The sequence below is a fragment of the Haematobia irritans genome, chromosome 2 (assembly GCF_050003625.1).
Source record: "Haematobia irritans isolate KBUSLIRL chromosome 2, ASM5000362v1, whole genome shotgun sequence".
NCBI lineage: Eukaryota > Metazoa > Arthropoda > Insecta > Diptera > Muscidae > Haematobia > Haematobia irritans.
The window spans coordinates 183,510,227-183,532,304 of record NC_134398.1 but is presented as its reverse complement, the minus strand read 5'-3'; the positions used below and the strand labels follow the sequence as shown (position 1 = coordinate 183,532,304).

Below are 22,078 nucleotides of genomic sequence, written 5' to 3'. Positions count from 1 at the left end.
CTCACGAAAAATATCGTGACTCACGAAAAATGTCGTAACTCACGAACAAATTTACCTTAACGACGTCTCTGAAAACATGAGCATTATTAAAATCGGGAGCGTTATTTCACTCTTAACATCACGACTCACGCGTGAGTCACGAAAATTTTCGTGAGTCACGACAATTTCGTGTCACGTGCACACCTCTAATAGACTGCAAGATGGTTGGATGGACGCACGTTTCGGAATTACCACATTCCTCATCAGCATCCTCTACTTGAAGCAAAACTATCAACCAATTATCAGAATAAATTCAGGCAGTTTATTAAACCCAACAAAAACCACACTTGAACCCTCCGAAAAAAGGTTTTACATTGATAGCCGGCTTATGCCGAAATAAATTCGAAACAAACAATTAACTTTTTTTGATACAATTAACTTTTTCATCAAATTCGAAAGACTAATGGTGTTTTCTTTTCTGAAAAAAGTGCTTTGCCGTCATTTTGTCTGTACAGAATGCGCATTTTTAAAATGTTACCAGCAACCTAAAAAAATGCTATCATTTCAGCGGGCAGAAAAGAATTCAAAGAAGGAAACAGGGCAATCGCAGCACTCTCGTTTGTTGGCAGTGCTGAAAATGCCCGTAATTTGCCTCTATGCGTGGCACTATTTTCACAACAGAATTCGAAGCCTTTTCGCACTTTTGCCTGTTTTTTTAGAAAAGAACCTAAAAAGTACATTTTCCGGCCAAAATGCAAAAAAAGTGCGCATTTTTAACAAGAAAATAAAACGCCATAAGTCAGTTAAAAAAAGTGATGAACATTTTTTTATTTTATAATTAAAAATGTATTTCAAACAATCATTTGCTATTCCAAATAAAAACTCTAAGCCAGTTCAGAAAGTAATTGAAAATATTGAACTCTTTTAATTAAAAAATTAATTGAGTTTTGCAATCAACATCAATTAAATTATTAATTGAATCAATTAAAATATTAATTGAAATTTGCTAATGCAATCAATTATTTTTTTAATCAAGAATTTTTTCTATGCCCAATTAAAACTGTGATTGATACTATTATTTTCGTGATTGAAGACATTTCAATTAAAAAATTAATTGGATCAATTAATTTCGTGATTGAATCAGAATTTTTTTTGTGTGTAAAGAAGTGATGCAAATTCAGTGCAACGGCTGTTGAAATGGAGGACTTCCGTCCTATGACAAGCCCATGTTAAATTCATCACTTCTGCGTCAATTTTGCACCACTTCCGAATCCAAAAAGAACATTTTCATTACTTATATGGCGATATTTTTTTTTTTGCAGGGAAGCTCAATGACAAGGGACCTCCTTTTTATAGCCGAGTCCGAACGGCGTTCCACATTGCAGTGAAACCACTTAGAGAAGCTTTGAAGCACTCAGAAATGTCACCAGCAATACTGAGGTGGGATAATGCACCGCAGAAAAACTTTTTGGTGTTAGGTCGAAGCAGGAATCGAACCCACGACCTTGTGCATGCAAGGCGAGCATGCTAACAATTGAAGAAGAAGAAAGAATTTCATACAAAACCATAATTTCTAATCTGTTTTATTGTACAGATTTCGAAAATTTCCCACAATACTCCCCAAATTGCGGAAATTTCCCAGCAAATCCCCAAGTCTCTATTTCAAAAATTTTGTCCCCATCTACAAAAAATATCCCAGATTTGGGGAAAAATCCCCAATACTGGCAACACTGATTATCATCCATCACCAGGGCTGCAAATTTTGTCAAAATTTGATTTCTATATAGAATTTTGCCAAAATTTTATTTCGGTAGAAAATTTTGTCAACATTTTATTTCTATAGAAAATTTTTATTTCTATAGAAAATTTTGTCAATTTTTTTTTTATAGAAAATTTTGTCAAAATTGTATTTCTATATTTAGTAGATTATTAGGTTAAGTATAGTGGTAGCACGATATTTCAGCCTCTGTTAGACTATTCAGTGATATCACAGTGGTGATCTTCGCCATTATTAAACTATAGTAGTTAACATTTTCTAAAACTGACCTACATTTTCCTTCCTGCTGGGTTAACGTTTTTTTTACTGCATTGTAAGAAACACTGCTTTCATTAGCTTTTATAAAATACATCCCTCAATATTGTGATAATTGGGGTTGACAAATTTCAAATACTTCCAAAACTGTTGTTTGTTTGTTTTTTTATGGAATCTAAATTTGCCTGTTGCATTCCAAATACCCACGATTGTTGCCAATAACAAAAATTTCTGGCAGTAACCACGTGAAAATTTCCCCTTTAACGGTTGCCCTAAGTTACAAACAAATTGTGTGTAGTCGATAAACAAAAATCAACATTTTCGATTACTCAATAGAAAAATAAACCAAATTTCTTGAATTTTTTGTTTTTTTCTCCTAAGGAAACACATATCAATTGAAATTTTGAATAGTTTGTCTATTAATATTGTGTATTGGTTGAATAGATTTTGTTTTTTTCTATTATTCAAATGAAAGATAAGCAAATCAAATTTATCATTTGTTGGAAAGATATCATCCATCAAGAGTATACGTATTTATATAAAAGAAATTGTGATGTGCTGTGTTCAATATTGAATTCGAAATAAATTTCGAAAATAAAATCAAAAGAAATATTCTATATGTGCATTGTATATTTTGGATATCAACAAAAATAATGGAAGAACTTCAAGATGCCAGTATCCATCATACAGCGGCAAAACTTATCAACACCATCAAGACATTGAAAAACTATGAGCCGTTATATGAAAATGTTCAGGTGTGAAAATTAAATATAAATGACATATAAATGTTATAAAAACAATTAAATTTATTAATAATAAATTTGCTTAAACAAGATTTGTGATTTGAAAATCCTAAGATAGAAATGGGCCTCGTTCTGAAATTTTGAAAAACAGACTATATATAATATGTATATTAATAACCAGGGCAAGTATGACTCCGTCACACGGTCTGCCTATCCTAGGACTTTAGATTTGATATTTATCTCATAAGTTTTTCTTACTCTTCTATTGTAGAAATTGGTTTGTAGCCCCTCTGTGGACCGTAACGATATGTGTAACACTCTGGAAGAGGCCATTAAGAATGCTGGCTTGGAAACGGAAATACGCAATATAATTTTTCATTTAGTACGAAGTAGATTGAAGCCCGAAGACAAGCCTTCACAAATAAATATTGTAAGTATCCGCACATTCAGGGTTTTCCAACAAGAGGTGTTATTTTGAACCTCCCGGTATTTCGGTAGATGTCATTTTTGAAGCTTTTATTCTTTGACATTTGACAAGTACACTGAAAAAAAAAATACTTACGTGGTATTGAAGATTAAGCAACCTAAATTTTTGTATTTGTAAAGACAAATTTCTTTATAATAATGCAATTTTAATTAAAAGAAAGTTTACCATCTGTGTTTCAAAAAAAAATTTTTTTAATTAGAACACTAATTTTGGAAATTTGTGTTTCTTCGTTAAAGTCGTCTTTGTACTAAGGCAAATTTTCTTTAAAGTAAAGAAAAACATTTTTGATTTCGCCATTACTTCAAAAAAAAGGTTTTCTTGTATCCCTTTTCAAAATTTTAGAATTGGTTCGGAACCAAATATGCGGCTTTTTTAAAATAAAAACATACCCAGCAAAAACAGAGCTTCCAAAAAAGTAGTTTGGATCCCCAATCTGTGATCCGGAAGTAGTGAAAACTTGGATCATCTCCAATGAATTTTACATGGGCTTGTCATAGGACGGAAGTACTCCCTTTTTGGATCCTTTACATTGCTTTAGAAGTTGTGCCCTGGAAGTTAATTTGAATGAAGAAATTTAAAAAGCGAAATTTTTTTTTCAACCAATTTCACTTTTTTTATCCATATGTTTTATTACACAATTATTTTCCTATTATCTAATTTTTACAGTTTGAAAAACTTTTTCGCTCCAACCATGGGTTGAACCTGGGTTTGGTGGCACCATAACAGAACGCCTTAGCACAGACAGCCACAAAACGCCATTGAACATAAAGCGTCGAAAGGTCAATTCAAATGTTTGTGATATGATCGTAATACGACACCAAGGAATAACATTATAATTGCTTCTCGAGATGTTCTTTATTAGTATGAACGATAAAATAAGAAACGCAGGTTCAAATCTCACCAGCGGCAATTTTTTTTATCAAATATTTTTCTAAAAAATTATTTTTTTATGTCATGCATCGTTTTTATTTTCGGCATATATTTTCGTATAAATATATTTTTATACCCTCCACCATAGGATGGGGGTATATTAACTTTGTCATTCCGTTTGTAACACATCGAAATATTGCTCTAAGACCCCATAAAGTATATATATTCTGGGTCGTGGTGAAATTCTGAGTCGATCTGAGCATGTCCGTCCGTCCGTCTGTTGAAATCACCCTAACTTCCGAACGAAACAAGCTATCGACTTGAAACTTGGCACAAGTAGTTGTTATTGATGTAGGTCGGACGGTATTGCAAATGGGCCATATCGGTCCACTTTTACGTATAGCCCCCATATAAACGGACCCCCAAATTTGGCTTGCGAGGCCTCTAAGAGAAGCAAATTTCATCCGATCCGGCTGAAATTTGGTACATGGTGTTAGTATATGTTCTCTAACAACCATGCACAAATTGGTTCACATCGGTCCATAATTATATATAGCCCCCATATAAACCGATCCCCCGATTTGGCTTGCAGAGCCTCTAAAAGAAGCAAATTTCATCCGATCCGGCTGAAATTTGGTACATGGTGTTAATACATGGTCTCTAATAACCATGCAAAAATTGGTCCACATCAGTCCTTAATTATATATAGCCCCCATATAAACCGATCCCCCGATTTGGCTTGCAGAGCCTCTACGAGAAACAATTTTCATCCGATCCGGCTGAAATTTGGTACATGGTGTTAGCATATGGTCTCTAACAACCATGCAAAAATTGGTCCATATCGGTCCATAATTATATATAGCCCCCATATAAACCGATTCCCCGATTTGGCTTGCGGAGCCCCTAAGAGAAGCAAATTTCATCCGATCCGGCTGAAATTTGGTACATGGTGTTAGTATATGGTCTCTAACAACCATGCAAAAATTGGTTCACATCGGTTCATAATTATATATAGCCCCCATATAAACCGATCCCCCTGATTTGGCTTGCGGAGCCTCTAAGAGAAGCAAATTTCATCCGATCCGGCTGAAATTTGGTACATGGTGTTAGTATACGGTCTCTAACAACCATGCTAAAATTGGTCCATATCGGTCCATAATTATATATAGCCCCCATATAAACCGATGTTAATATATGGCCTCAAACACCCGTGCAAAAATTGGTCGATATCGGTCCATAATTATATATAGGCCCCATATAAACCGATCCCCAGATTTGACCTCCGGAGCACCTTGGAAGAGCAAAATTCTTCCCATTCGGTTGAAATTTGGTACGTGATGTTAGTATAGGGTATCCAACAACCATGCAGGAATTGGTTCCTATCAGTCCATAATTATATATTGCTTCCATATAAACCGATGCCAGATTTGACCTTTGGGTGCCTTTTGGAGAAGCAAAATTCATCCGATCTGGTTGAAATTTTGTACGTGGTGGTAGTATATGATATTTAACAACCATGTGAGTTGAAATTTGTGAATGACAGTCTTTCGTAGAAGTTTCTATGCAATCCATGGTGGAGGGTACATAAGATTCGGCCTGGCCGAACTTACGGCCGTATATACTTGTTTCTATTAAAAATCAACAAAAAAATTAAAAATTCTCGCAATTTGCAAAACCTTCTTAAAAGAACTTCCATGGAAGCGAAAAAGTCAAACGGCACAGGTTCAAATACCAGCGGGGATGATTTTTTTTTATTATTTTTTTACGTTTTTTTATTAATTTCTATTTTTTTAGTTTTTTTTTTATTAGTTTTCTATTTTTTCGTAAAATTTAATTGTACAAAATTTGCACTTAAAATAGCCTGATTGCGTTCTTTCTAATACTTGTCCACAAGGACTTCATCGGAAGTAGAAAAAAATCATTGGGGGATCCCAAGATGCGCTTTAGAAGAAATGTTTGTGGACTTGTCCAAAAGGACTGCATAGGAAGTTGAAAAAACTCGATGGGGGATTCTGGGATGGGCTTTAAAAGAAATGTTTGTGGAACAACTTCCATTTTTTGTCTGGGTAGTTTCCCAGCAAAAAAAATTGGAAGTTCTTCTAAAGGCACAACTTTAAAGGAACTTCCAAAACTGTCCTCCCAAAGATGTTCTCTATTTTAACTAAGCAGGAAGTTATTTTAATTAAATTTTTTTATAACTCGATTTTTTCATATTTTTATACCCACCACCATTATACCACCATGGTGACGGGGGTATAATAAGTTTGTCATTCCGTTTGTAACCGATCGAAATATCGATTTCCGAATGCCAAATTTCAGGACGATAGCGCCATTATTGAAGGCTGTAGCGTGATTACAACAGACGGACATGCTTATATCGTCTTAGAATTTCTCCCTGATCAAGAATATATATACTTTATGTACTTTATGTATATATATTCTTGATCAGGGAGAAATTCTAAGACGATATAAGCATGTCCGTCTGTTGTAATCACGCTACAGCCTTCAATAATGGCGCTATCGTCCTGAAATTTGGCACAGATTCGTCTTTTGTTTGTCGGCAGATCAAGTTCGAAGTTGGGCTACATCGGTTCAGGTTTTGATATAGTCCCCATATAAATCGACCACTCGATTCGGGGTCTTGGGCTTATATAAACTGTAGTTTTCATCCAATTTGCCTGAACTTGGAAATCTAGATTAGGACCATCAAAAAGTGAACCGCAAATGGTGCCTATCGGTCCATGTTTTGGTATAGCCCCCATATGGACCGATTTCCCGATTTTGCTTCTTGGTCGTCGAGAAAGTGTATTTTCTACCCGATTTGCCTAAAATTGTAAATCTAGAGGTATTCTAAGGACCATAAAGAGGTGTGCCGAAAATGGGGTGTATCGGTCCATGTTTTGATATAGCCCCCATATAGACCGATCTCCCGATTTTACTTCTTGGGCTTCTATAATCCGTAGTTTTTATCCAATTTACCTGAAATTTGAAACCTAGAGTTACTCTAGGACCATAAAGACGTGTGTCGAAAATGGTGAGTATCGGTCCATGTTTTGATATAGCCTCCATATAGACCGATCTCCCGATTTTACTTCTTGGGCTTCTAGAATCCGTAGTTTTTATCCAATTTACCTGAAATTTGAAATCTAGAGTTATTCTAGGACCATAAAGACGTGTGTCGAAATTGGTGAATATCGGTCCATGTTTTGATATAGCCCCCATATAGACCGATCTCTCGATTTCACTTATTGAGGGTATAGAAGCGCACTGATCATGAAAATTGCTTGAAACTGAATGCAAAATTTCCAGATTTTACTTCTCGTAGTCATTTAAATAATTGGAATGAAAATTCACAGATTTTAGATTTCAAATCAAGACGTTATTTCATCATTTTCTTGTACACTTACAAGAGATGTTTATGATTCCTCTAAAACTCAAACAAAAAATGGTTCTTATAAATTCAGAATCTGATCTATTCTTCTGTGGGAAGCGTACTGGTTGAACTGATCTGCTTGGGAAAATATTTGTCATCAAACCCCCCTGAAATTTTCAAAGGAAACTAGTATATTTGATTCATGGTGGTGGATATTTAAGATTCGGCCCGGCCGTACTTATTGCTGTATATACTTGTTAATAGGTAATTTTAACATTTTTGGTTTCAAATAGGTAAAAACATAGTAAGAAATAATAAAATGGTACATATTATTTAACTTTTGTCGAAAAATAAAATTTGAATCCATTCTAGAAAAAAATACGAATTTTTGAAAATATCTGAGATCAAACGTTTCAGACAAGCATTAGAATGTATTACAAATCACAAATAAAAATATAAAAATTATTTGGCAAAATATTACAAAATTTTTTTAATTCACATCCAAAACACTGAATTCGGATCACATATGAAGAAGTGATGCAAATTTAGTGCCACGGCTGTGGATCACAGCTTAAAATCTCTGTAACTTTTTTGTTTATGAATATAAGTAAATACTTCAAAAGCAAAAGTTTCATATTTTGTTAAGATCTTTATAATAGTTATCAGAAATGGGCATCATAGGGGTATACGAAGCGAAATAAAAAAAAATAATAATCAAATTTGACATCGGAGTCAAACATGACCAATGCACGAAATATAGCCCCTGTTCAACCACGAACAACGTTTTTTCTCGATCGGACTTCAAATGACGACAATAAATTGTATTTCGGGGGGTCGTAGGGTGCACGGAAAAAAAGTTTTGGTGTTCTGAAATTGTCTTTGAATATGCTCCAAAACTGGGGGTTGACCGCATCAACTTTTTTCGTGACCCTATCTAGTGAACATCCGTCCTATGACAAACCCATGTTATTTGTCGAATTTTTATACTCTTCTTGCGATATATTACTAAAGCTATTCACCTACAAACCTATTCACCTACAAATGTCAATTTAGAAATCCAAATAATAACAGATACTTCAAAGGAATTATTAAAGCCAAGTTGACCTTAGTCAAACAATTTTTTTTTTCATGTTAAGACATCCACTTTTAAGCCAAATCACTTAATTATAAGGACAAAAAGATATCATTGAAAAGCTTATCGATTTTTAGTCAAGGAAAAAAACTTTATATCAGAGAAGTGCGTCTTCTAAATTCGCATTCGTATATTAAGACCATGAAATTTTCGGTCTTACGACAATATTTTTTTTCAGTATAGTATATGGCCGTTAACAAAATGTTCTTAAAATGTTCTTGAATTTGTGGAAAAATATACTTTTATTTTTGTGAAAATGGCGTGATATCGGCGTTTGTAATACAGTTAAGTTAAAATTTTCTATAATTCAACAAATTTTTCTTTCAAGATGGCTTCACTGTTATTTGAATGTATACAAATTAAAAAAAAAAAAAGTTTAAAATCACCTTGACCAATTTCCATCTTAGTTTCTACCAACGAAAAAAATATATATTATTTCTAATCTTCCGAATCATCACTGCAGAACGATCCTTTGGCCTACTTAAAACGTGCTGGAGTACAATGGGATCGTCGTGTACGTAAAAGTTTAAATGCCATGTGCTCAGAATTAAAAATGGCATCACAGGGACAGCCACGAACAGCAACTGATCGAGAGGAATTTTTAAGCAAATGGGATGAATTAAGCAACTATACAATTGGTAAGATTATCCATTTCAATAGTCCCCATCTCTGACAGCAATAATCAATTTGAAGTAAATGATTTCTTTAGATTTGGCGAATTATAGACCCGTATATGCCCCTAAGGATATTTTAGATGTTCTTCTGTCACTCAAGGGACCTTCCAAAGCAGTGGAAAATACAGAGTTTGTGTAATGTCTAATGCCGACAATCTTAGTTAATAACATGAAAAGCGATTTTTCTTTTTTCTCTATTTTTTATTTAATATTTTAGACAGGTACCCAAGTGGGAATTTTCGCATATATCATTGCCAGTGAAGAATCTCTTTGAATTGGTAAGTAAATCAACGATGCCACAATGAATTTTTATTTTGGACCATCATTTTTTCACAATTGGACTAAAATTCGTACCAGCGGACCTTTTTTACAAAATAAATTAATATAATTTAAAAATTTTCCAAAATTGTACTTTGATAGAAAATTTTGTCAAATTTTTATTTCTATTCAAAATTCTTATTTCTATAGAAAATTTTGTCAAAATTTTATTTCTATAGAAAATTTTGTCAAAATTCTTTTTTTATAGAAAATTTTGTCCAAATATTATTTCTATAGATTTTTTTTCATAATTTTACTTCAATAGAAAATGTCGTCAAGATTTTATTTCCATAGAAAATTTTGTCAAAATGTTATTTTTATAAAAAATTTTATACAAATTTTATTTCAATAGAAAATTTTGTCAAAATTTTATTTCTATAGAAAATTTTGTCAAAATTTTATTTCTATAGAAAATTTTGTCAAAATTTTATTTCTATAGAAAATTTTGTCAAAATGTTATTTCTATAGAAAATTTTGTCAAAATTTTATTTTTATAAAAAAGTTTATCCAAATTTTATTTCAATAGAAAATTTTGTCAAAATTTTATTTCTATAGAAAATTTTGTCAAAATTTTATTTCTATAGAAAATTTTGTCAAAATTTTATTTCTATAGAATATTGGTCAAAATTTTATTTTTATAAAAAATTTTATCCAAATTTTATTTCAATAGAAAATTTTGTCAAAATTTTATTTCTATAGAAAATGTTGTCAAAATTTTATTTCTATAGAAATTTTTGTCTAAATTGTAGTACTATAGAAAAATTTGTTATAATTTTGCTTCTATAGAAAACTTTGTCCAAATTTTATTTCTATAGAAAATTTTGTCCAAATATTATTTCTATAGAAAATTTTGTCAAAATTGTTTTTCTATAGAAAATTTTGTCAAAATTTTATTTCTATAGAAAATTTTGTCAAAATTATATTTCTATAGAAAATTTTGTCAAAATTGTATTTCAATAAAAAATTTTGTTAAAATTTTATGTCTATAGAATTTTTTGTCTAAATTGTAGTACTATAGAAAAATTTGTTATCATTTTACTTCTATAGAAAACTTTGTCCAAATTTTATTTCTATAGAAAATTTTGTCAAAATTTTATTTCTATAGAAAATTTTGTCAAAATTTTATTTCTATAGAAAATTTTGTCAAAATTTTATTTTTATAAAAAATTTTATCCAACTTTTATTTCAATAGAAAATTTTGTCAAAATTTTATTTCTATAGAAAATGTTGTCAAAATTTTATTTCTATAGAAATTTTTGTCTAAATTGTAGTACTATAGAAAAATTTGTTATAATTTTGCTTCTATAGAAAACTTTGTCCAAATTTTATTTCTATAGAAAATTTTGTCCAAATATTATTTCTATAGAAAATTTTGTCAAAATTGTTTTTCAATAAAAAAAATTTTGTTAAAATTTTATGTCTATAGAAATTTTTGTCAAAATTTTATTTCTACAGAAAGTTTTGTCAAAATTTTAAAAATGTTGAAAAATTACCAATTTGAAGAAAATGGATCAAAATCAACCAAATTCCATTTGGTCCTTCGGACCAAATTTAAAATTTAATAATTTTTTGGATCAAAATTGCAAACCTTAAGTAAATGTCGGTATTGTGCCTTTAGCAAAATGAAGAGATCTGTATATTGTGGTAGCAAAGCCGTGTTACGAGTATCTTTTTTTCTAAATATTTTTTTCTGATCGAAAATTCCTTATTTTTCCAGAGAAATCACTACAATGACTTGCTGCGCCTGGAATCCTATGCTGGTTCTTCTGATATGAATTTACAATGTCAAAGGGTATTGGAATCGAAGCATGCTCCTCTTTGTCAACATTTACTAAGAAAGGGAAATACACCAGCTCCATATAGAGGGGCTTTGTGGTCTTATGTCTTAGGCAGTCATGTAAACAATTTTGTAAGTACTTACTTTGAATTGGATATTGTCTATTAGATCCGAGTATCTTGAACTTATTATCCCCTCAACAGGATATTGAACATTGGAATCGCCTGAAAGCCAATGTCTTGGCTACAGATCATATTGTTGACAAATTAGTTTTCAAGGATATCCAATTGACAGCCTCAAATGATGATCAATATTTTGTCTTTGAAGATGTTCTATATCAGGTCCTCTTGTGCTTTTCTCGTGATACTGAAATAGCTCAAATGATACAATTCGAACATTATCCGGTGAAGGGTAAAAATTATGAAGCTCCGCCATCGGGTGTAGTGCCCTTTCATGGAATTTGTATGTTTGGTAAGTAGACACTCACCAAAAAAAATTTACTTGGATAAAAAGATTTTGATATTCCTTTAAGGATTTTTGGTATAGATGCCAAGCCAAAGATGAGGCTTCTGGCTTTAAATCTAGGATCACTTAAAGTAAAATTAGGACACAGAACCTATTTATCAAAATTTTATTCTCTTTTCCTGGCTAATAAAGCTAACATATTCGCGTAGAAACAAATGCCAGTTTTAAAATCCCAGTAAAAAAGCGTCGCCAAAAAGTAATGAAAATGGCCTTTTTGGATTCGGAAGTGGTGCAAAATTGACACAGAAGCGATGAATTTAACATGGGCTTGTCATAGGACGGAAGTTCTCGATTTCAACAGCCGTTGCACTGAATTTGCATCACTTCTTTAGGTGTGATCCGAATTCAATGTTTTGGATGTAAATTAAAAAATTCTGTGATATTTTGTCAAATAAATAATTTTTATAATTTTGTATAATTTTTAATGGATCCTAACGCTTGTCGGAAACGTTTGACCTCAAATATTTTCAAAAATTCACAATTTTTTCAGATTGTATTTAGTATTTTTTTCGACAAAATTTAAATGATTTGTACCATTTTATGAATTCTTACTCTGTTTTTAACCAATTTGAAACAAAACAAGTATATACGGCCGTAAGTTCGGCCAGGCCGAATCTTATGTACCCTCCACCATGGATTGCGTAGAAACTTCTACGAAAGGCTGTCATCCACAAATTTCAACTCGGATGAAATTTGCTCCTCCAAGAGGCTCAAAAACCAAATCTCGGGATCGGTTTATATGGGGGCTATAAATGATTATGGACTGATATGGACCACTTTTGGCATGGTTGTTAAATATCATATACTACCACCACGTACCAAATTTCAACCAGATCGGATGAATTTTGCTTCTCCAAAAGGCACCGGAGGTCAAATCTGGCGATCGGTTTATCGGTTTACCATATACTAACATCACGTACCAAATTTCAACCGAATGGGAAGAATTTTGCTCTTCCAAGATGCTCCGGAGGTCAAATCTGGGGATCGGTTTATATGGGGCCTATATATAATTATGGACCGATATCGACCAATTTTTGCATGGGTGTTTGAGGCCATATATTAACATCACGTACCAAATTTCAACTGAATCAGATGAATTTTGGTCAAATCTGGTGATCGGTTTATATGGGGGCTATATATAATTATGGACCGATATGAACCAATTTTTGCATGGTTGTTAGAGACCTTATACCAACACCATGCACCAAATTTCAGCCGGATCGGATGAAATTTGCTTCTCTTAGAGGCTCCGCAAGCCAAATCGGGGGATCGGTGTATATGGGGGCTATATATAATTATGGACCGATGTGGACCAATTTTTGCATGGTTATTAGAGACCATATACTAACACCATGTACTAAATTTCAGCCGGATCGGATGAAATTTGCTTCTCTTAGAGGCTCTGCAAGCCAAATCGGGCGATCGGTTTATATGGGGGCTATATATAATTAGGGACCGATGTGGACCAATTTTTGCATGGTTGTTAGAGACCATATACTAACACCATGTACCAAATCTCAGCCGGATCGGATGAAATTTGCTTCTCTTAGAGGCTCTGCAAGCCAAATTTGGGGGTCCGTTTATATGGGGGCTATACGTAAAAGTGGACCGATATGGCCCATTTGCAATACCCTCCGTCCTACATCAATAACAACTACTTGTGCTAAGTTTCAAGTCGATAGCTTGTTTCGTTCGGAAGTTAGCGTGATTTCAACAGACGGGCGGACGGACATGCTCAAATCGACTCAGAATTTCACCACGATCCAGAATATATATACTTTATGGGGTCTTAGAGCAATATTTCGATGTGTTACAAACGGAATGACAAAGTTAGTATACCCCCCATCCTATGGTGGAGGGTATAAAAAGTTAAAATTACCCATTAAAAGTATGAAAAAACCGAGTAATAAAAAATTGAATTAAAAGAACTTCCTGAGTAGTTAAAGAACATCACTGGGAGTGCATCTTCTGGAAATGCTTTTAAAGTTGTGCCTTTGGAAGAACTTCCAAATTTTTTTGCTGGGATCCTAATAATAACGGGTATTTCAAAGTAAATAAACTTTAAACCAAAGATGCTAAATTCTCAAAATAAGTATTGTCCTATATTTGAAGCGTTTTTATCTTAAATCTCAAGATTCAATATCTCAGATAATTTAAGGACGATTTGTTTAAATCAAAAATGCGTTTCTTTATTTTAAGGAAAATTTGCCCTAGTTCAAAGACATACAGCTTTAACGCAGGTACGCAAATTTACAATATTTGTGTTGCTAAATTTAAGAAAAAAAATTTGAAGTAAATATTATAAACTTTGTTTTAATTCAAATGCCATTTTTTAAAGAAATTTGACCTTAATATTTTCTAAATAGCGCATCCTAAAATTTAGGTTGCATAATCTTTAATATCACGTAAATATTATTGTCACGTATATTGTTTTCATATTGTGAATATATGGGAGCTATATCTAAATCTGAACCGATTTCAACCAAAATTGGTATGTAACATATAGTTACAATGTTACTCTTGCTTCTGGGGCCATATAAATGCATATCTGGCTAACGATATATATGGGAGTTATATCTAACTCTGAACCGATTTCAACTCCTTATACAAAATTTAAAGTAAATTAAGCTGAAATTCTGGCTTCTGGAGCCATATTATAGATATCGGGCGAATGATATATATGGGAGCTATATCTAAAACTAAAACCGATTTATTCCAAAATCAATAGGGTTCTATTCTGACCCAAAATACATACTTGTGCCAAATTTGAAGTCGATTGAAATAAAATTGCGACCTAGACTTTGATTACAAAAATGTGTTCACAGACAGACGACAAACGGACGGACGGACATGGCTAAAGCGACTCTGGGGTCGGCCCTGAACAATATTGTTAAAGACGCTATATGTCTATCTCGTCTTCTTCTGGGTGTTGCAAACCATATGCACTAACTTAGAATACCCTGTTCCACAGTGTGGCGCCGGGTATAAAAATTGAAACAACGATTTTAAACTTTCTTTAAAAAAAATCATTATTTTAAAGAAATTTGTCCTATATATTGCATCCTTAAATTTAGACTGTGTAATCTTTAATACCACGTAAATATTTTGTGGTTTTTCAGAATAAGTGAATAAGGGTATCAATATAAAAATATTAATGTATAATTTCCTTGATTTTCGTTTCAGCTGCCCCATTTTGTTATCTCTTCGATTCTCCTATTAATTTATATTTTACCTTTCGGGCTTTCTATATACGTTACTGTCATCGATTAACCACAATTAATACGCATCCACAGGTAAAAGTCTTAATTAGTAATAGATTTTAAAAACTCCAAAATTTTAATTATTAAGAGACAATTTTAATAAATACTGGATTTCGGTATTTTTAGGGCATTGTGAGTATTTGTCTACTCTTCGAGAAGTTATTGCAAACTCATGAGCCTCAATTATGGTCACATTTCCGAGAATTACAAATTCAACCGTAAGTTTCTTTAGTGATTTTGGAAAACTATTAATTTTTTATAAAAATAAAAAAACATTTTTAGGATTCGTGTAGTCTTCAAATGGTTAATGCGTGCATTTAGTGGTCATCTACCTCCGGATCAATTGCTTGTACTATGGGATCTAGTGAGTATTGGAATCTTCTCTATTTCCTTAAATATACACCGTTTTATGGTCGAATGAAACAATGACAGATACTGACCTTATATGCGTTCCTGAATTTTCTCCATATATCTAAGGCAGCCACCGTAATTCAATGACTCTGCTCACAAATGGTCATGAGTTCTATACCAATTTCGACCGTACTTTCAAAAATTTTTTTCATCGGTAGTTTATCTCCTCTCAGTAATGCTAGTCACAAGTCTAATGTCGTACTTCTCAGCGAAAACTGTGTGATAACCATAATGAGTTCCATAGATTAGGTAGAGTGGCAGCCCGATATTTCAGGCTCACTTAGACTATTCAGTCCATTGTGATACCACAGTGGTGCACTGTAATTTCCATGAAAATAATCCTGAAATTGAGAAAGTTACAGTAAGAGAGTTTGTGAATATAAACGAAATTGGTGGTTAGGTTAGATCGTTTGGAGAATAACAGGGCATCGGCTACTTTCGGCAAAATTCAGGTGACTGATTTGAACAGGTGCACAGGAAAAAAGTAAACTACATTATGGGAAAAATTAACTATCTCGTGCGAAAATTTAACTAAATTGTATTCCAAATTTTGACATTCATTAAACTAACGAAAATTTTCCGATATTTTTGGATTTTTTATTACCATTTACGAAATTCATCTTCCTCGAAAAGAAAAAATGAACTAAAAATAAAGCAAAAATCTTAAGCGCCATATCATTCCCATTTTAACCACGCTGTAGTTCATTCTTACTATTTTTGAGAAGTGTACGAAAAACTTCTTCGGTTTTAGTTAGAATTGAACTAATTTGTATGCGATTAAAATTTTACTGCCATTTAGTTCATAAAATTTTTGAGACATACTTGGAATAAAGAAAAAAATCGTTGGACTGGGGAAAATTTCTTACAAAATTTAAAAAATGAACTAAAACAAAATAAAATGTTTGCAATAAATATTAGTTCGTTTTAGCATCAGTTTTACAACAAACTTTATTTTCTGTGTGCTCAAGTATTTTCAATCACCAATTATAATACCGTCTGAGAGAGAAACATTTACAAGGGTGTTAGCTAATCGTTGCATTCGTGGTATCCCACGGACCTCATAAATTACCACAGCCGATGTTTTTCATGACATCTCAATACTAAAATTGGAGCAACTATTTGTCCCTACACAGTAAAAAAGCATGTCCGGTTTCAAAGATTTTGTCTTTACTTTAAACATTTTGGTATTGATTCCGATCCAAAGAAGCGGAGAATATAAGTAAGGATACTTTTAAGACACAATTCTCTTTTAAATTTGGGTTTTGTATACGTGCTTCTAGGAAACAATTTTAATTTTTCGTTTTTCAGCTTTTTTTTCTTCATATGATATCAAAGTCCTTTAAAAACGAGTTAACGACAACTTTATTTTCGAAATTCAGACTCGACTTCCAGTATAAACAAATTTAAAGACGATTTCATTAATTTTAAAGAATTTTTCTGAGTTATTAAAGTCAAGTTGACCTTAGCCCATTTTTTTTTCTTTCATGTTATGATACCCATTTTGAAGTCAAATCACTTAATTATAAGGACAATACGACTACATTGAAAAGCTTATTGACTTTTGGACAAGGAAAACAACGTTATATTAGAGAAATGCGTCTTCTATGCTAAGCAAAATTTGCATTCTTATTTTAAAGACATGAAATCTTTGACCTCACGACAATTTTTCTTCAGTGTAGGCCAAACAAATAACCGCCTCCACCGGTTTTCGTTAAAACACGTCATTTTGAAAACAAAACCTAATTTTTTGTCACAAAAAATCAACGAAAAAAACTATTTCGATAGTTTTTTACAAGTTGGATACATTTTTATACCCTTCACCATAGGATGGGGGTATATTAACTTTGTCATTCCGTTTGTAACACATCGAAATATTGGTCTAAGACCTTATAAAGTATATATATTCTGGCTCGTGGTGAAATTCTGAGACGATCTAGCGATGTCCGTCCGTTCGTCTGTCCGCCCGTCTATGGAAATCACGCTAACTTCCGAACGAAACAAGGCTATCGACTTGAAACTTGGCACAAGTAGTAATGATTGACGTAGGTCGGATGATATTGCAAATGGGCCATATCGGACCACTTTTACGTATTGCCCCCATATAAACGGATCCCCAGATTCGGCTTGCGGAGCCTCTTAGAGAAGCAAATTTCATCCGATCCGTTTGAAATTATGTACGTGGTGTTAGTATATGGTATCTAATATTTACGCAAAAATTGGTCCATATAGGTCCGTAATTATATATAAACCCCATATAAACTGATCCCCAGATTTGACCTCCGCAGCCTCTTGGAGGAAAAAATTTCACCCAATCCGGTTGAAATGCGGTATGTGGTGTTTATATAAATGGCCTCTAATATCCATGCAAACATTGGTCCATAATTATATATGGCCCCCATATAAACCGATCCCCAGATTTGACCTCCGGAGCCTCATGGAGGAGCAAATTTCATTCGATCCGGTTGAAATTTGGTACGTTGTGTTAGTATATGGTGTCTACCAACCATGGAAAAATTTATCCATATCGGTTCCCTCTTCAAAATTCATCCGATTTTGTAAAAATTTTATTTCTATAGGAAATGTTCTCAAAATTTTATTTCTATAGAAAATTTTGTCAAAATTTTATTCCTATAGAAAATTTTGTCAAAATTTTATTTCTATAGAAAATTTTGTCAAAATTTTATTTCTATAGAAAATTTTGTCAAAATTTTATTTCTATAGAAAATTTTGTTAACATTTTATTTCCATAGAAAATTTTGTCAAAATTTTATTTCTATAGAAAATTTTGTCAAAATTTTATTTTTATAGAAAATTTTGTCAAAATTTGGTTTAAATAGAAATTTTTGTCAACATTTTATTTTTATAGGAAATTTTGTCAACATTTGTTTTCTATGGAAAATTTTATCAAAATGTTATTTCTATGTAAAATTTTGTCAAAATTTTTTTTATGTAGAAAATTTTGTCAAAATTTTATTTCTATAGAAAATTTTGTCAAAATTTTATTTCTATAGAAAATTTTGTCAAAATTTTATTTCTATAGAAAATTTTGTTATCATTTTATTTCTATAGAAAATTTTGTCAAAATTTTATTTCTATAGAAAATTTTGTCAAAATTTTATTTCTATAGAAAATTTTGTCAAAATTTTATTTTTATAGAAAATTTTGTCAACATTTTATTCCTATAGAAAATTTTGTCAAAATTTGGTTTTTATAGAAATTTTTGTCAACATTTTATTTTTATAGGAAATTTTGTCAAAATTTTATTTCTATAGAAAATTTTATCAAAATTTTATTTTTATAGAAAATTTTGTCAAAATTTGGTTTTTATAGAAATTTTTGTCAACATTTTATTTTTATAGGAAATTTTGTCAACATTTGTTTTCTATGGAAAATTTTATCAAAATGTTATTTCTATGTAAAATTTTGTCAAAATTTTTTTTTTATGTAGAAAATTTTGTCAAAATTTTATTTCTATAGAAAATTTTGTAAAACTTTTATTCCTATAGAAAATTTTGTCAAAATTTATTTCTATAGAAAATTTTGTCAAAATTTTATTTCTATAGAAATTTTGTAAAACTTTTATTCCTATAGAAAATTTTGTCAAAATTTTATTTCTATAGAAAATTTTGTCAAAATTATATTTCTATAGAATATTTTGTCGAACATTTTATTTCTGTAGAAAATGTTTTCAAAATTTTATTCTATAGGAAATTTTCTCCAAATTTTATTTATATAGAAAATTTTGTCAAAATGTTAATTCTATAGAAAATTTTCTCAAAATTTTATTTCTATAGAAATGTTTGTCCAAATTTTAATTCAATGGAAAATGGTTTTTATTTTTCTTTTTTATTTCTATAGAAAATGTTGTCAAAATTTTAATTCAATGAAAAATGGTTTTTATTTTTATTTCTATAGAAAATTTTATCAAAATTTTAATTCTATAGAAAATTTTGTCAAAATTTTAATTCAATGGAAAATGGTTTTTATTTTTTTATTTCTATAGAAAATGTTGTCAAAATTTTATTTCGATAGGAAATTTTTTCCAAATTTTATTTATATAGAAAATTTTGTCAAAATGTTGATTCTATAGAAAATTTTCCCAAAATTTTATTTCTATAGAAATGTTTGTCCAAATTTTAATTCAATGGAAAATGGTTTTTATTTTTCTTTTTTATTTCGATAGAAAATTTTGTCAAAATTTTAATTCAATGAAAAATGGTTTTTATTTTTATTTCTATAGAAAATTTTGTCAAAATTTTATTTGTATAGAAAATTTTATCAAAATTTTATTTCTATAGAAAATTTTGTCAAAATTTTATCAAAATTTTGTTTTTATAGAAAATTTTGTCAACATTTTATTTTTATAGGAAATTTTGTCAACATTTGTTTTCTATGGAAAATTTCGTCAAAATTTTATTTCTATAGGAAATTTTCTCAAAATTTTATTTATATAGAAAATTTCGTCAAAATTTTAATTCTATAGAAAATTTTCTCAAAATTTTATTTCTATAGAATATTTTGTCAAAATTTTAATTCAATGGAAAATGGTTTTTATTATTTTTTTTTATTTCTATAGAAAATTTTGTCAAAATTTTAATTCTATAGAAAATTTTGTCAAAATTTTATTTCTATAGAAAATTTTGTCAAAATTTTATTTCTATAGAAAACTTAGTCAAAATTTTATTTCCATATAGAGCGCTATCCATATTTCAATTCTGGCTTCTGACTTCCTATATAATATAGGTATTTTTTCCTGAATAATATAGGTATTTTTTGTCTAATATATAACCCGTATGGACTAACTTACAATTTAAAGGACGATGTCAAGAAGTTTTTGATACCTTGCCATCGGTAAGTGTTACCGCAACCCAAGTAATTCGATTGTGGATGACAGTCGTTCGTAGAAGTTTCTACGCAATCCATGGTGGATGGTACATAAGATTCGGCCAAGTCCTCAAAGTGCCAGCAAGATGGACAAAATGGAAAAAAATTAAATTTTCACCTGTTTTACAAACTTTTGCAAAAATAATGTTACTTTTTCAAAAATAGCAAAATTATATTTTTTGAAGGGAAAACTAACAGATATTAAACTAAATCAAAGAGAGAAAATTTGTTATTTGTGTTATCTTACCTTTTTATGTAATCAGAGGTACTGAAGGAGTGTTTCGATCGGAACCAAACTTCGTATTTGTCGTAGTTTTGACCGTCAACAAGGCCTTTCAAAGCTTCGCCTTCCTACAATGCCTCCTTCTATTTCTATCTATTCGTTGTATGGGATCGATGCTCTGTGGCATCGGTTCTACCGATCCACCGAAAATGAGATTTTTTACGAAAACCACAATCTGTATAAGAAGATAAACCGCTCCACATTCTCGATCACTCTATCCTGTATGCAGGTCAAAAAATATAATGTTTTATTAAAACTATTAATAAACATCTTTTTTTATTTATAGATTTTGGGATTTGATAGTCTGGAGATTCTCTCAATATTTGCCATTATAATTTTATCCTTTCGTAAAGAGAGTCTGATGCAAGTGAACTCCTTGGATAACATCGAAGCAATTCTAGCTGATTTGTCATCAATACAAGTTTTACCGCTAATACAACTGGCTTTAAGTAGAGATTAGATAATTAGAAAAAAGCATAATTACAAAAAACTAAAATAGAATTAAATATTTAGAACAATGATTGTAAACAATTTAGCTCAATTTGATAAAACAAGAAATTAAATAAAACTTCAAGTTAATGTTTTTTTTTTGTTTTTTATTATTATGAATAATATTTTTATTAATATCCATTTGTATTCTTTCGCAAAAATTTTCCGTTTAATAAATACACATTTAATAATTTCAATAAATACCTAATATTTTCATTTTGTTTAATAATATATATTTTTTTGCTTTGAGGAATTTTATATATTTTTCATTTGTTTTTATTTTTCTAAGAGTAACAACAATTAAACTTTTTTTATTATGGATTTTTGTTTTGTATTATAGTCGGGGGCTTGGGATTAGCGAATAATCTGAGGTTACATTGAAAAAAAAAATATTCAAGAAGGTCATGTTCACTTAATCAGTATCGATTTTTATTTTATGGCCAAAAAGGTTAATATCAAGTTTGATTATATCTCCTTAATGATGAAATGAAAATTTTTTTATTATTAATTTATTTTAGTTGTTATTTTCTTTTTTTTTGTAATATGTTATCCAGTTTAGCAAATCAATATGAAGCCTTTTTCGATTTTTTTATTAGTATAAAATCAAATGTAACGAATTTAATTATTAGGGATTTTGTTGTTGTTGTTTTTTTTTATATTTTTTACAAATTCGATGGTTTAACCTAACTACAATTTTAAATATAAATTATAGTATTTATTTATATTATTTATAGAATATGTATTTTCATTATTTTTTAATAGAGTTTTGTTATGAAATTTAAATAAAAAATTATCATTAAAAATGTCTGCGGAATTTTTACCAGTGTTTGAATATAATTCG

At 30.7% G+C, this 22,078-nt stretch overlaps 2 protein-coding genes across 3 annotated transcripts in view; one reads left to right on the top strand and one right to left on the bottom strand.

Moving 5' to 3' along the window:
• The first annotated feature begins 2,360 nt into the window (after positions 1–2,360).
• Positions 2,361–21,331, top strand: LOC142226780 (TBC1 domain family member 19). Of its 2 annotated transcripts, none has more exons than XM_075296987.1 (11): positions 2,361–2,766; positions 3,026–3,184; positions 9,080–9,254; positions 9,326–9,419; positions 9,508–9,568; positions 11,326–11,517; positions 11,589–11,856; positions 15,094–15,203; positions 15,297–15,388; positions 15,453–15,534; positions 21,035–21,331. In XM_075296987.1, exons 1-11 carry the CDS (start codon positions 2,665–2,667, stop codon positions 21,206–21,208), a joined length of 1,509 nt encoding a protein of 502 aa, XP_075153102.1. In that variant the 5' UTR covers positions 2,361–2,664; the 3' UTR covers positions 21,209–21,331. The 2 variants fall into 2 exon arrangements, with proteins under 2 accessions (XP_075153102.1, XP_075153101.1); XM_075296986.1 differs by having other exon boundaries at positions 9,326–9,425.
• The window catches only part of LOC142226779 (bridge-like lipid transfer protein family member 3B), a 156,952-nt gene continuing 150,490 nt past the window's right edge, over positions 15,617–22,078 (bottom strand). The window contains exon 21 of the mRNA XM_075296983.1: positions 15,617–15,922. Within this exon, the coding sequence (XP_075153098.1) occupies positions 15,827–15,922 (96 nt within the window). The 3' untranslated portion in view covers positions 15,617–15,826. The remainder of the gene's footprint in view (positions 15,923–22,078) is intronic.

Coding starts and splice junctions, on each gene's coding strand:
- LOC142226780 (XM_075296986.1), top strand. CDS start 2,665: ATGGAAGAACTTCAAGATGCCAGTATCCATCATACAGCGGCAAAACTT. Junction 2,767..3,025: donor CGTTATATGAAAATGTTCAG/GTGTGAAAATTA, acceptor CTTCTATTGTAG/AAATTGGTTTGTAGCCCCTC. Junction 15,389..15,452: donor CGAGAATTACAAATTCAACC/GTAAGTTTCTTT, acceptor AAACATTTTTAG/GATTCGTGTAGTCTTCAAAT.